This window comes from Xenopus tropicalis, chromosome 2 (assembly GCF_000004195.4).
Source record: "Xenopus tropicalis strain Nigerian chromosome 2, UCB_Xtro_10.0, whole genome shotgun sequence".
In the NCBI taxonomy this organism is placed as follows: Eukaryota; Metazoa; Chordata; class Amphibia; order Anura; family Pipidae; genus Xenopus; species Xenopus tropicalis.
In genome coordinates this window covers 14,675,646-14,689,158 of record NC_030678.2, presented here as the reverse complement: position 1 = coordinate 14,689,158, position 13,513 = coordinate 14,675,646, and the positions used below count along the sequence as shown (strand labels likewise).

The window sequence follows — 13,513 nt, the reverse complement described above, 5'->3', positions numbered from 1 at the left end:
TCCCTTTACTCGGTGCACAAGGAGTACTGTAAAGCAAAGTGCAAGGCTTATAATAAACAGGGCATATTTGTGCAGCTTTTTTGGAAGAAACACCCAAAGCCACTGTATCAGTGAAAGCCATAGGTGGCACAAGTGGTTTTGGGCGTGCTGTCACTGATACAGCCTCTCAGCAGCGGAGGCAAGGCAAAAGTACAAACACGCTTTTACAAAAGAAAGTAAAACAGCACTTTAATTAGATTCAGTTTCAATAAAAACATATGTACAAACAGGAAACATGATACATTTTAGTTCTGAATACTTACTGAATGTGGTCACATTATACACCAGCGACTCGTGGCAAATATCTTCCCCCCCCCCCCCCCATCGATAAATAGACGTGGAAATGTATAATACACGTGTTAAGCACCACAGTTATTTCATAAGAATCTATAGGGCAGTTAAAGAGGTGGTTCACCTTTACGTTTTAGAATGTTATAGAATACCCTATTCCTAGCAACTTTCCACCAATTGATCTTCTTTGTTTTTTTTTAAAGTTTTCGAATTATTTTCCTTCAACATCTACAATTTAATTATTATTGTTACTCTTTATTACTTATCTTTCTATTCAGTTTCTCTACTATTCATATTCCAGTATCTCATTTAAACCACTGCCTGATCAGGCAGAAAAGAAAAACTGCACCTTTAATTCATTTCATACTTCCGTTCTATTCATTTGTCAATGAACCAACCTTCCAGAATAAACCGTAGCACAAGCACAAGTGCATTGGGCAATGGTGGAGTTTCTGTTCCCTAATTCAGAGTCAGAACCCAGTAGTGCAGGGAATATAACCAAACAAATACTTTACATAAGTGCCAAATTCATTTTGCCCCATACTATAGGAATATCTTTTTTCATGAATATCTTTTATCAGTCAGTTCCCCACTGTGTCTCCCCAGCAGTCATAGGTCCTGATTACGGATTACCCAGAATTAATAATTACTAGCTGTAATATATTTACTGATAAAATTAGCTCTTTGGTTACAAGTAACAATCTAAGTTTGTTACCACTTCCCCAGCCTATTTGCTAAGGGTAACACAAACACAAATATTAATACCTCGATAATGTATTAAACTAACTCTTATAAAGAGTGCATCATAATAACAATAAGGTGCAGCTTATATATAATAATATATATATATATATATACACACACACACTGCATACTTATCAAAGGACAAAGCAAGAATACTTCTTGTGTTCCATGGGAATCCAATAGCTTTCTACCCAACAATATGTGCTTTGTCCTTTGATACATATGCAGTGCCACCAGGAGGATACAAGGGGGGTAGTAGCTGGTTACCCAAGCTTGGCAGCTAACCTGTGACCCCAACTCCTCTTTCCCCCTGTGACCCCAACTCCCACAGTTCCTAACTGTGTCAGTTGAAGTTCCCCATGCCTTATGTACAGCAGTGCTTTATAGATTCAGCTCAATCTCCAGCAGTCCCACCAGCTTGAACCTGCCAGTGACGGGGCAGCCGAAATTTAACATCAGCAGAAGCCCCAAGTTTTGTTTTCTCTTCATATCTATATTGTTCATGGTTATGTCTACAAATCATTCATCATATTTAACTTTCTTACTATTTAATGCCATGCTGAGTTAATAAATGGTAAGTGAAATGTTGTGTATTGTTCCAGCCTGTGTTCCGTGCATCGCAGGGTATGACTGTGGGCTGTCACATTATAGGGTGTTTTTATTAACACTGGAGACAAACATCATCGGTAATGTTGCCCATAGCCATACCAAAAATGTTGGAGTTGGGAGTCCATTTGAGAAGGCTACATTCTCTGTATGGAGAGGCCATTGTCCCCAGTGGTTTCATCTTCATTTGAGTAATTACCAGAGTCTGTGTTGCTTTCTTTCAATGAATATTTACGATTCTGCACACTGTCTTCATCATGCTCACTGTTCCTAATTATATAGCACAGGTCTGTTGGCTCTTCTTCTTGTAATACAAATGGAATTTTCACACGTGAATCAAACATACCCTACAATAAAATAAAGAGACATCAGCCAGGATCCAGATCTAATTAGCTTGGTATGATATTATACAGCCCCTAAGCATAGAGTGAGGGTTTCAAAGACCAAATTGATACTTTGGTTGGTAGATTTCTAGCATAATACATTTGCAAAGAATTACCCCTTATCTATATCTTTCAAGGGAATCTAAATACTGTTGCTCAACCACACACTTTTTACATTTTGCCTTAGTAAATTGTGGCCAAAACATATACTCTCATGACCCCAATATAATGCAATTTTGCTGATGCTACATATTTGCACATGTATGTGCAATGCGCAAAGGCAAACCTGTGCAATTACAGGTGCTACAAATAGTGCTCCCTTGCTTCTCTGTATAGTGGCCCTGCACCCCATGCACAACAGGTGCAACTAGTGTTGGGCACTAGGCACTCAGAGCTGCAGGCAGGGCCGCCATCAGGGGGGCACAGGGGGTACAGCCGTCCCGGCCCGGACGATTTTAACTTTAAAAGGGGGCCCGGCCGTGCTAAAGTTTTCTTAGTAGCTCAGGCCCCCTTAAATCAATTCCGGGCCCTGTCATTGGTGGTCAGCGGGTGATCCTATTGGTCGCGCCCCGTGCGTACATCACGTCAGTACGCACGGGGCGCAACCTTATAAAAGGGCCTGGCTTCTTTCGGCAGTCAGAATTGCCGAGGTGTCATGCAGGAAGGGCCTCGCCTGAGGAGTGTGAAGCAGCAGCCGCCGCCAACGCCAACGAACAACAAGATGCTGGCTACCAATGTAATGGGGGAAGGGGGGCACAGCTGGCTACCAATGTACTGGGGCAAGGGGGGCACAGCTGGCTACCAATGTAATGGGGGAAGGGGGCACAGCTGGCTACCAATGTACTGGGGCAAGGGGGGCACAGCTGGCTACCAATGTACTGGGGGGGGCACTGCTGGCTAACAATGTATTAGGGGGGCCCTGCTGGCTAAAAATGTATTAGGGGGGCCCTGCTGGCTAACAATGTATTAGGGGGGCCCTGCTGGCTAACAATGTATTAGGGGGGCCCTGCTGGCTAACAATGTATTAGGGGGGCCCTGCTGGCTAACAATGTATTAGGGGGGCCCTGCTGGCTACCAATGTCTCATATCTGTGAGTCCTTTGTACTGGTGGGAGGGGGGCCCAGAAAATTTTTTTTGTGAGGGGCCCCGTGATTTCTGATGGCGGCCCTGGCTGCAGGCATGTGGGTCTGGCACATTCAAGGTACGCTACTGGGCCCAAAGCAATTAAAGGGGTGGCTCACCGTTCAATTAACTTTTAGTATGTTATAGAATGGCCAATTCTAAGCAACTTTTCAGTTGGTCTTCATTATTTGTTATAGTTTTTGAATTGTCTTTTTCTTCCAACTCTTTGCAGTTTTTAAAGGGGGGGGGGGGTGGGCTCACAGACTATCGCTCTGTGAGGCTACAGTTTTATTGTTATTCCTAATTTTTGTAACTTTCTTTTCTATTCAGGCCCTCTCCTACTCATATATCAACCTTTCATCCAAACCACTCCCAGGTTGCTAAATTGGGCCCTAGCAACCAAATAGCTGCCAAAACTCCAAACTGGAGGTCTCCTTAACTGAAAATGAAATAACTAAAAAACTACAAATTCTAAAAAATGAAGACCAATTGCAAATTGTCTTGGAATATCGCTCTCTACATTATGCTAAAAGTTTACTCAAAGGTGAACAACCCCTTTGAAAAAATTGCCTGAATCTTTTAGTTTTCACATGGTGTGCTTTGCCTTTAGTTATGCATGGCAGCTATGCCATAAAAGCCTGTATTTAAGGGCTCTGGCACACAGGGCCCCAGGTAACAGAACGTTTAAAGCCACAGAAGGCAGCAGAGGTCACGACGCCCTGTGTGCCATTAAACTAAACAGTGGAACTTAAATGCTCTAGTAACACAACATACGCTTTCGATGCTTGATGGAAGTTTCCCGGTGGGGTAGAATATGTGCTTGACGTATCGTTTCAAAGGACAAGCACAGAGATAAACCAGCACTGCTGTAAGAACTACACTTAAGAGGACACCGATAACAATCCCCGCACTCCAAACTGGCAGAGCATCTGAAAAAGATAAACATATTTAACATTAGAATAATGGACTCAATTCAACATGCAATTGCCTGGGCACATGACTGGCATCACAGATAAGGAACCACTAACTGGGATCAGTGTCCAACTGGGTGGGGTGTCTGGGAGCCATCAGGACTACCTCAGAGGCTCACACCAGTCATGGACTCGTCCACAGCCTCACCCCTGCGTGCCCTGCCCACCACGTACCTTTTAGCTCCTTGCAAATGCAATGAAGGGTGGGGCTAAGGCACTGAAAGTTCCTGCCGGGGATCAAGGGTGGGTCGGCAGGGCCCTGGTGTTTCTGCTGGTCCAGTCTGAACCTGGATGGGATTGTGGTTGCAGTTTGCATGCCTTTCCCTCAAAACTGATTTATGTGAGGCTCCTTTTAGTCCACCGTAACCAAACCCAGTGGTGCAACCTCTGTATCTCATAACATTACAGGGCTCATTTACTGTACATCCTTTGTCAAAAAAGTCTAAAGAAGCAGCTAGTGATATTTATAAATGTCCATAGTTTATTTAAGCCTTACGCGTTTCATACCTAGGGGTACTTAATCATAGGCTAACTTTCTTTTACAAAGACAACACTATTTAAAGATATAATGGCCAATGAGAGAAGTGGGAGGAACCTGAAAATCAGCCAATCACGTTATGTCATTCATTAGGTTAAACAGCTGGTTATAAAAAAATTACTACAAATCTATCTCATTATGCATTAGCATTTAAACAAATTGTAAAAGAACCTTTATGGGTTAATCACATTACATCGTTCATGAACTTAAAATAGTCAATTTTTAGGAATACACACAAGTAAGTTTTACACAATTAAAGGTATATTCTCTAATTAGAGAAAAAGGTTCACCATTAGGCTCAATTATCAAATTTGGACAAAATTGTACAAGAAAAAAAGAGTTTTAAACATAGCAGGTAACGTCATATTCATAGTTATGACCGTTGGGTTGTCTGGTCTGTAAGTGAAAGATCAATTTCGTTTCTTTTTTTAAAGGTAATTTTTTTATTAACAACAGACGGACAGTTGTGCCAAACATTAGTAGTGTACATTTCCCAATAGTTTCAATTGGTTATACAGAGCTGCAAGAGATGTAATTTCACTTTGCATATAAGACTTGTTGTATAAAGTTAGTCCAACCCTGCCTCAATCCACGGGTTCCAGATCAGGTCAAACTTAGCCTGTGTTCCCCTTGCTTCTGAGGTAAGTTTAATTAGCGGGATTGCTTGGTTTACCAACTGTTTCCATGTTTTTATGGACGGTGGCCGTGCTCCCATCCAATGCATGGCGATGTTTTTCCTAGCATAAAAAAGAAGGGTTCGGTACCGATTTCTGGCGTAACTGCTTGGAATAATGTCTTCTAGTATTCCAAAAAGGCATATGGAGGGAGACGTGACATGGGGAAAGTCCAGGTTATCAGCTAGATTTTTTAGGATTTTATACCAGTACCTGGCGATGTCAGGACAGCTCCATATCATATGGAAAAATCCTGCTGGTGAAGCATTGCATCTGGGACATGAGGAGTCTGGTTTCCTCCCCATTTTGTGTAGCCTGTACGGTGTGATATATAGTTGGTGCATAATTTTGTACTGTACCAGGTGGTCTCTGGTTGATATTAAATAATTGTAGCAGTTATCTGTTGCTTCCTCCCAGACCTCAGAGGTCAGTTGTGGAATGTCAGTGAGCCATCGGGTTCTGGCTGTTTCAAATGGCCTGGGTTTGGTAGAAAGGAGAATACTGTAAATATGTGATACTAGTTTAGGAGCCTCAGGCTTATGGAGGATATATTCTATGTCGAGTGATGTTATTTCTGGGCTAAGTGTAGCAAATTGGGCATTGAAAGCATGCCTGAGTTGCAAATATCTATAACAGTGCTGTCCAACTTCTGCGGTGCCGAGGGCCGGAATTTCTCGCGCATACATGGTGGAGGGCCGCTAATGGAAGCCACTCCCCCTTTTAAACCAAACCCACTTCAAACCACATCCATTTTATCACAATGGTGGTAGTGCAGCAAAAACCCAAATGCTTGGTCCTCACTGCAGGGATATCAACCATCATTCATATGTGAAAGTATTATATTATGTCATATGAACACACACCCTAAAATCCATATGACTCTTCCCCTGTGGATAGCACAGCAACCCCCAGTACATAATTACACACCTTAGGGACCATTTACTGGCTATTTCCAACTGGAAACTTCCAGAACATACCATACTCTGCCTGCCCTACCCTGCCTGTGTGTGCCATACTCTTCCTGCGATATGCTGCCTGTGTGTGCCATACTCTGCCCTACCCTGCCTGTGTGTGCCATACTCTACCTGCCATATGCTGCCTGCGTGTGCCATACTCTGCCCTACCCTGCCTGTGTGTTCAATACCCTCCCTGCCCCATGCTGCCTATGTGCCATACTCTGCCTACACACAGGTCTGAGGTGTGAACAGTTGAACAATGTGGGTGATTACAGCCCGAGGTGTGAACACTGCAGGGGGTGAACAATGCAGAGATTAAAAGGTGTGAACAACACAGGGGGCTACATGTTTAAACAATACAGAGGGATTACAGCCTGAATATGAGGTGAGAAACCATGCAGGGGGGGCAGTTAATCTCAGTACTGATACCATTTAAAAGTTATACAATGGTAATACATCAAAGCAGCCAGACAGGTTGGGGGCCACACAGAGGGGGGTCGCCAGTTGGACAGCACTGATCTATAAAATTGTGGTTTTGGGGGCTGGCACCTCGAGGATATTTGTTCATATGTGGGGAAGGTAGAGTTTATCAGCAGGTCCCCGAGGTATTTGAAATTTTGAGTTGGCCATAATATAAATTCTTGCAGGTTTTGGAGATGTGGAAGGTAGGAGTTCCCCCATATTGGGAGCCTAGCTGAGACCAGTGGTGGGTCTCTTTTATAGAGTTTCAGGGCTGCAATCCAGTTCCTGTATGGCACCGAGAGAGTGGTGGGTACTTTGGGGAAGTCGTTTACGTGCCGGTAGGGAAAATTGTTCATCCCTTCTATTGAGCCCAGAGTAAGAGCCTGAAGTGTCATGTTTGGGTTGTAAGGGTCTGGGAGGAAGCACCAGTGCAGATAGTATATCTGTGAAGCCATATAATACAACTGTAAATTCGGGAGCGCCAATCCTCCATCTGTGTGGGAGGCAGTTAATTTTTCCCATGCAATACGAGGATGTTTATTACCCCACAGAAAAGGAATAAGTATTTTGTTAATAGCTTTGAATACTTTGGCAGTGAGATATACTGGAGCATTGTGAAAAATATAGAGAAACTTTGGTATATAGATCATCTTAAAGATGTTGACTCGTCCCCATAGAGTTAGTGGGAGTTTGGCCCAGTTCTCCGTGTCATTCGTGAGAGGGTTTAGGTTGTGAGGTATATATATTGATCAAGTCTTGAGTGTACTGTAATGCCCAAGTACTTAAAGGAAGAGACCCATTTGAGGGGAGTACCTACTGCCAGGGCTGGGGGGTTTGGATTATCTAAAGAATAGAGGACCGATTTTTCCCAATTTATTTTTAAGCCTGAGAAGTTACCAAATTGGTTGACTGTTTGTAACAGAGCAGATAAGGATGTGTCGGGGTCAGCTAGATATATAAGTAGGTCATCTGCGAAAAGTGAGACTTTTTCGGTTATAGTTTGATACGTGAGACCTTTGATAGACTGTGATTCTCTAATGAGTATAGCCAGGGGCTCGATTGCTAGGGCAAATAAAATAGGGGATAGGGGACATCCCTGTCTTGTGCACCTTGTCAGGGGAAACAAGGCCGAGGTGATCCCACTTACCCTGACACATGCTTTTGGAGCATTGTATAGAAGTTTTACCCATGCAATGAATCTTGGACCCAGGCCAAACCTTTCAGTGTCTCCCAGAGGTATGGCCATTCGACTGAGTCGAATGCCTTAGCAGAGTCTAGAGAGGCAATGATTCTGGATCCTTTCTCTGCGTGTGTCAGTTGCAGGTTAGTAAATAAGCGTCTGATGTTAAAGGCAGTGGACCTTCCTGGCATAAATTCTGATTGATCGGGGTGAATGAGGTCAGCTATAACCCTTTTTAGCCTATTAGCCAGGATTTTTGCTAATATTTTTGCATCGGTATTCAGGAGGGAAATAGGGCGATAGGAGGAGCAATCGGCTGGGTCCTTCCCGTGTTTAGGGATCACCACTATTTGGGCTTCTAGTTGGGATGGGGGGAGCGTCTTGTTGTCGTATGCATATTGTAGGGTTTCCAGAAGGTGAATTGAAATTGTTTTTGACAGGGCTTTATACCACTCTGCAGGGAGTCCGTCTGGGCCTGGGGTTTTGTTGGGGGGTAGGTCTGCAATGGCCTGCTCTATCTCTTGGGTGGATATTGGGTGGTCTAGAAGTGCCCGGGAGCCTGGGGATAGTGTTGGTATAGTAATAGTGTCTAAGTATTGGGAGAGTTGAGTAGGGGTATACTTTACTGTGGAGGTGTACAGGTTTTGGTAGAACGTTGCAAATTCTTGTGCTATGAGTGAGGGTTCATTGACCCATGTCCCTGTTGAGGTTTGGATTCTTGCTACTGCAGAGGGAGAAGTTTGGGCCTTGGCCAGAAAGGCCAGGAGTTTCCCGTTTTTATCTCCTTTTTCAAAGGTTCGTTGGGATTGGTATAGGATAGCTTTTTTGGTAAGAATTGTTTCCTCTCTCTCTAGGGCATTCTTGGCTTGGAGTAACTTATAGGAGTGGTCTGAGGGGGAGAGAATATGGTCTCTCTCTGCTTGGGTCAGCTCCTCCTCTGCTTGTTTTACTAGGGCTTTAGCATTGTTACGGCCTGTGCTATTGCCTGTGCCAGAGTTCCCCTCATAGTAGCCTTGGATGCATCACAGACTGTGTTTGGGGAGGCCGTGTTTATATTGGTAGTCCAGTACTCCTCATAGGCCTCTGTGTTCCTGGCTTCTACTTCTGTGTTTTTTAGCCACAAAGGGCTCAGGCGCCAGGCTCTATGTGTTGTTGGGGGTAACCATCTAAGAGTTAGTAGTAAAGGGAAGTGGTCGGAGATGGCTTGTGGAAGATAAGTTATTTGGTCAAGTAGGGGCAGCATGTCTGGGGAGGTTAGTGCTAGATCTATTCTAGACAGTGATTTATGTGCTTGTGAATGACAGGAGAAGCTTTGTTGTGTCGGCTGTTTCCATCTCCATGCATCTCAGAGGAGCATGGAGGTGGTCCATTGTGCAAGTTTTGTTGGGCCTTGGATGTTGGCGTTTAGTCTGTCTAGGGATGGGTCCATACATGAGTTGAAATCGCCCATTAGGCAAAGTGGGGCTGGAGAAAATTGTGCTAGTTTGTTCATTATTTGGTTAAGTAGATCTATGTTAAATGGCGGTGGAACATATAGGTTAACCAGTATCAGTGGTTTGTTTGCTATGTTGGCTTGTAATATTATATATCGACCGAACTGGTCCGTGACCATCTTTGTGAGTTCAAATTGTAGATTTTTCTTAACTAGAATTGAGACACCCCTCGAGTGTGTGGAGTAAGTGGAGTGGTAGGACCAGCCTATCCACGGTTTTCGTAGGGCCAGGACTTTTAAATGAGTTTAAATGAGTCTCCTGGAACATGAAGATATCGCAGGGTCTTCTTTTGAGATAATTGAAGACTAGGCTTCGTTTATATTTGGAATTGAGTCCTCTTATGTTCCAGGAGAGTATAGCTAACAAAGGTGTCGGTTGCTGGGGTTGTTATTAGCCATTGGGTTGCATTAGTGGGGGATTGAGGCAGCTAGAGTCAACCAGGTGTGTATGTCTTGAGTTTGGCATATACATATATAAAACAAATATTCATTTTAACATTTTCTTGGAAAAAAAAACAAAGTTAACATATTAATAACATTCCCTTTACCCCCAACTCCCAACCTGCCCATCCCTATAACTTGGGTGGGCCTTGTACACCGAACGTTGAGAATATTATGAGGGGTCTTTAGTGGGCAGACTGGGCTCCCAGATATTATTGGAGACCCAGTAGCTAGGCCCAACCTTGTGTTGAACATGTACTAACATTGTGCCCGTGCACCTTTATATTGTATCTTAGATGTGAAGTGGCCATATGGTTGATCGGTGAGGATGACTTGCCGTTTTACCAGGATGGTCAAACCGTGTTAGAGCTCTATTCCGTTGAGCAGGTCTGGTATACGGTATCGTGGGGCATAGTTCTACCATATAAATGTAGCCGATTCATTGTCGGTCGCTGGCCATCTTTATTGCCTTGAATTGGAAGTGGGGGGTCTCCCTGCCCTTGGCGGGGATCTCTGTATTCCTTTGCGGGTAAGCCATTCATCTGCTTCGGATGGGGTAGTGAAAAATATAGCTTTTCCTCCCTCCTGGACTCGCAGCTTTGCCGGGTAGAGCATGTTGTAGGGAACATTTGCCTCTCTGAGCCTCCTTTTGACGGCTGTATAGGTCGCTCTTTCCTTTTGGACTGCTGGTGAAAAGTCTGGATATAGAGATATAGTGGCGCCATTGAGCAGGATGAGACCTTTGAGCCTTGCTGCCCTGAGTGCGGCATCTCGGTCTCTGTAATTGAGCAGCTTAAATAAAAAGGGGCGCGGAGGGGCCCATGGTGGTAGAGGTCTGGTGGGGACCCTGTGCGCTCTTTCCACCACAAATGTGCTGGAAAATGTGTCTTGGCCCAATGTGTCTTTCAGCCATCTCTCTATAAATTGCTCTGGTTGTTGTCCTTCTGCTCTTTCAGGTAGGCCTATCAGGCGCACATTGTTACGGCGCAGTCTATTTTCCAAGTCCTCAGACTTGGTTACGGCTTGCTGTAATTGCTGTTTGATGGCCTGTATATCTGATTGCATGCGGGGGACGGCGTCATCTAGGTGAGAGACTCTGTTCTGGCGCAGTAGTGAAAGATCTACCTTAATTTCCTCCAGCTGTGTGGTGGCGGTAGTGCGGTTTTCAATTATGGCCCCCAGCAGTTCGCTCATAGTCGGTTCTGTTGGCGAGGGTTCCGGTTGCGAATCCAGGAGGGCTGGTGATGGTGGCTGTGATCCTCCATTGTCTCCTGAGACCTGGTGCGTGTGTGCGAATCGCTCCAGGCGGGTTGCCGCTTTAAAGCGGGCCCTTTGAGTATTTTTCCCCATTTTAGTTATCTGGGTGCTCTGAGTAATTCTGGTGCAGATTTGGGTAACTTGCCACTGATTTAAACGCCGGATTACCGGCAGGAGGACTAAATGATGCACGGGGCTCCTGTTAAGTGCAACTGTTCAAATCTCCATCTTGTACCCTCCCAGGTGCCTCAGATTTTTCAGTATTGTGTGTTGTTTAATGTCCCTGTTAGGTGTTCTGCGCCTGGATGGGAACTAGTTGGCCTGTTCTGGGCAGCTCAATGGATGGTGGTTCCTTATGTTAGGAAAGGGCAGTTTACCATCTATGTGCAGCCACAGTTATATGGTGCTAGGTTCTGGCTGCTTGCCACAGATAAGGCTGGTGTGTTGGGTTTTTTAAGGCAGTTGTGAGCCAAATGATGGGCGCCCCTGGGTCCCCCAAGTCTCTCCTCCCCGCTCTGCCTCCTCCTGTACCTTTATATCCCCTGCAGCTGCGTCCAGGAGCCGATTCTGGGAGAACCGCGCTTCCGGTGGGGCCGCGATCACGCGAGTCCCCGGCTTCTCTGCTTTACTAGGCCGCAACTGGATCTATGCGGCAGATGGAGCGGGAGAGCTCGTTTTTGTCCCAAATTGCAGCGATGGGTCTCAGGGGCAGCTTGTGCTGTTTTGTGAGGCTTTGCTGGGGTTGGATTGGGCAGATGGCAAAGGACTGCTGTGGGAACCCGGGAGCACCCTCAGAAGGCACATCTGCTTCAGTGCTAGGTTAGCCACGCCCCCATTTCGTTTCTTTTTTAATGAGAACCTGAATAATGTCGCCTCCTCGAAGGTTAGGAGTGACTTTATCAATGCCTATAGTAACAGATGAGGTGAAAGATTGAGTTTTTAACACAAAGTTCCTCTCTAAATCTAAAGATCTTTTTTCAAGACTTAAAAAAAGCTTTTGAAAGGGATTTGTAGTAATTTTTTATAACCAGCTGTTTAACCTAATGAATGACATAACGTGATTGGCCGATTTCCAGGTTCCTCCCACTTCTCTCATTGGCCATTATATCTTTAAATAGTGTTGTCTTTGTAAAAGAAAGTTAGCCTATGATTAAGTACCCCTAGGTACGAAATGCGTAAGGCTTTTTTCTGATGTTTTAAGGATTAAATAAACTATGATAAACTTATAAATATCACTAGCTGCTTCTTTAGACTTTTTTGACAAAGTGTGGACACCAGAAGTGCCTGCCTGCGGTTTGTTCTTGTGTATTCCTGTATGGCTCCCTAAGCTGAAGGTCTGGGGCATGAGCACCTGGACCCACTTGATTTGGGGGTAAGATTCTACATACTTATCACTACGGCTATTCCTGTATTTTGTATTGGACTCATTTACATCCGCAAGAGCAGTGAGCAACTGGCACTCTTCCCTGCAGTCAGTTGCACATAAAACCATTATAATTTAAAGATTCTTGTGTCAAAATGCGCTCCTTTCTCCTCCCTATAGTTGCACTCTGCGCTGCTCAGTCCTTCCTGCCTTCCATTCTGAACGCTGCTGCGCCTATTGACGCAGGGGAACCCTGGAGCTACTGTCAATCAGTGCAGTTCAGTTGTGCCAAACAAATGGGCAACTTGCATGCCTAACATTTGATTAGAAAATATAAGGATATTGCGACCTCCTCTCCCCACACCAGTACTTACCGGCGCCTGTGGTGATGCACTGCGTCTCACTAAAAAGCCCGCTTCTGTTATGGGTTTGACAGACAACTCTGACTGTCAGGCAGTATGTGGTTGAGGCTTCTACTTCTATTGTAAATCTTCCCACTTTCTCATTTAGTGTTTTCTCCTGCAATAAAACGTTGACTTTATCACATTTAGCTTGGAAGGCGCTACTGCACAACTCACTGCACAATATGGCAAATATAAAACAGTCAGTCATATCTTTCTTTCTCTCTCACTATTTTATGTGATTTTCTTATGTTTGGACCAGGTGGAAGTTAACCATTAAGATAATCTCAAAGCTTCCGATACAAGCCTGCAAGGTCTGCTACAGTTGCAGCCAAACGCCAGCACCCAGATTACTAGGCAATGCTGCCAGTAGCTCACTTGACACTGGCGGAATGCTAAAATCCCAGCCTTCACTGCTACTATAGGTCAGTGGTGCTAGGCTGGGCAGTAACAGCCTATTGTGGTAAGCCTTGCTGAAATGTCTTATAGTCCATACTGTTCTATTCCTCCCCCTCCATCCCAATCTGTTCTAACTAGGGCTGCACCAAATCCATTATTTTGGGATTCAGCCAAACACCAAATGCTTTGTGAAA

At 44.6% G+C, this 13,513-nt stretch overlaps 1 protein-coding gene across 5 annotated transcripts in view; it reads right to left on the bottom strand.

Moving 5' to 3' along the window:
• Nucleotides 1-201: 201 nt before the first annotated feature.
• ifnar1 (interferon alpha and beta receptor subunit 1) overlaps nt 202-13,513 on the bottom strand; it is a 32,299-nt gene continuing 18,987 nt past the window's right edge. For 4 of the 5 annotated variants that reach the window (XM_002942796.5, XM_018091400.2, XM_004912138.4 and 1 more), the window contains 3 exons: nt 12,894-13,038; nt 3,960-4,114; nt 202-2,027 (listed from right to left, as the gene is read on the bottom strand). In XM_002942796.5, the coding sequence (XP_002942842.5) occupies nt 1,818-2,027; nt 3,960-4,114; nt 12,894-13,038 (510 nt within the window). In that variant the 3' untranslated portion in view covers nt 202-1,817. Of the gene's footprint in view, nt 2,028-3,959; nt 4,115-4,614; nt 5,846-12,893; nt 13,039-13,513 lie in introns of those variants that run through there. The other variant, XM_018091401.2, reaches the window with a different exon arrangement.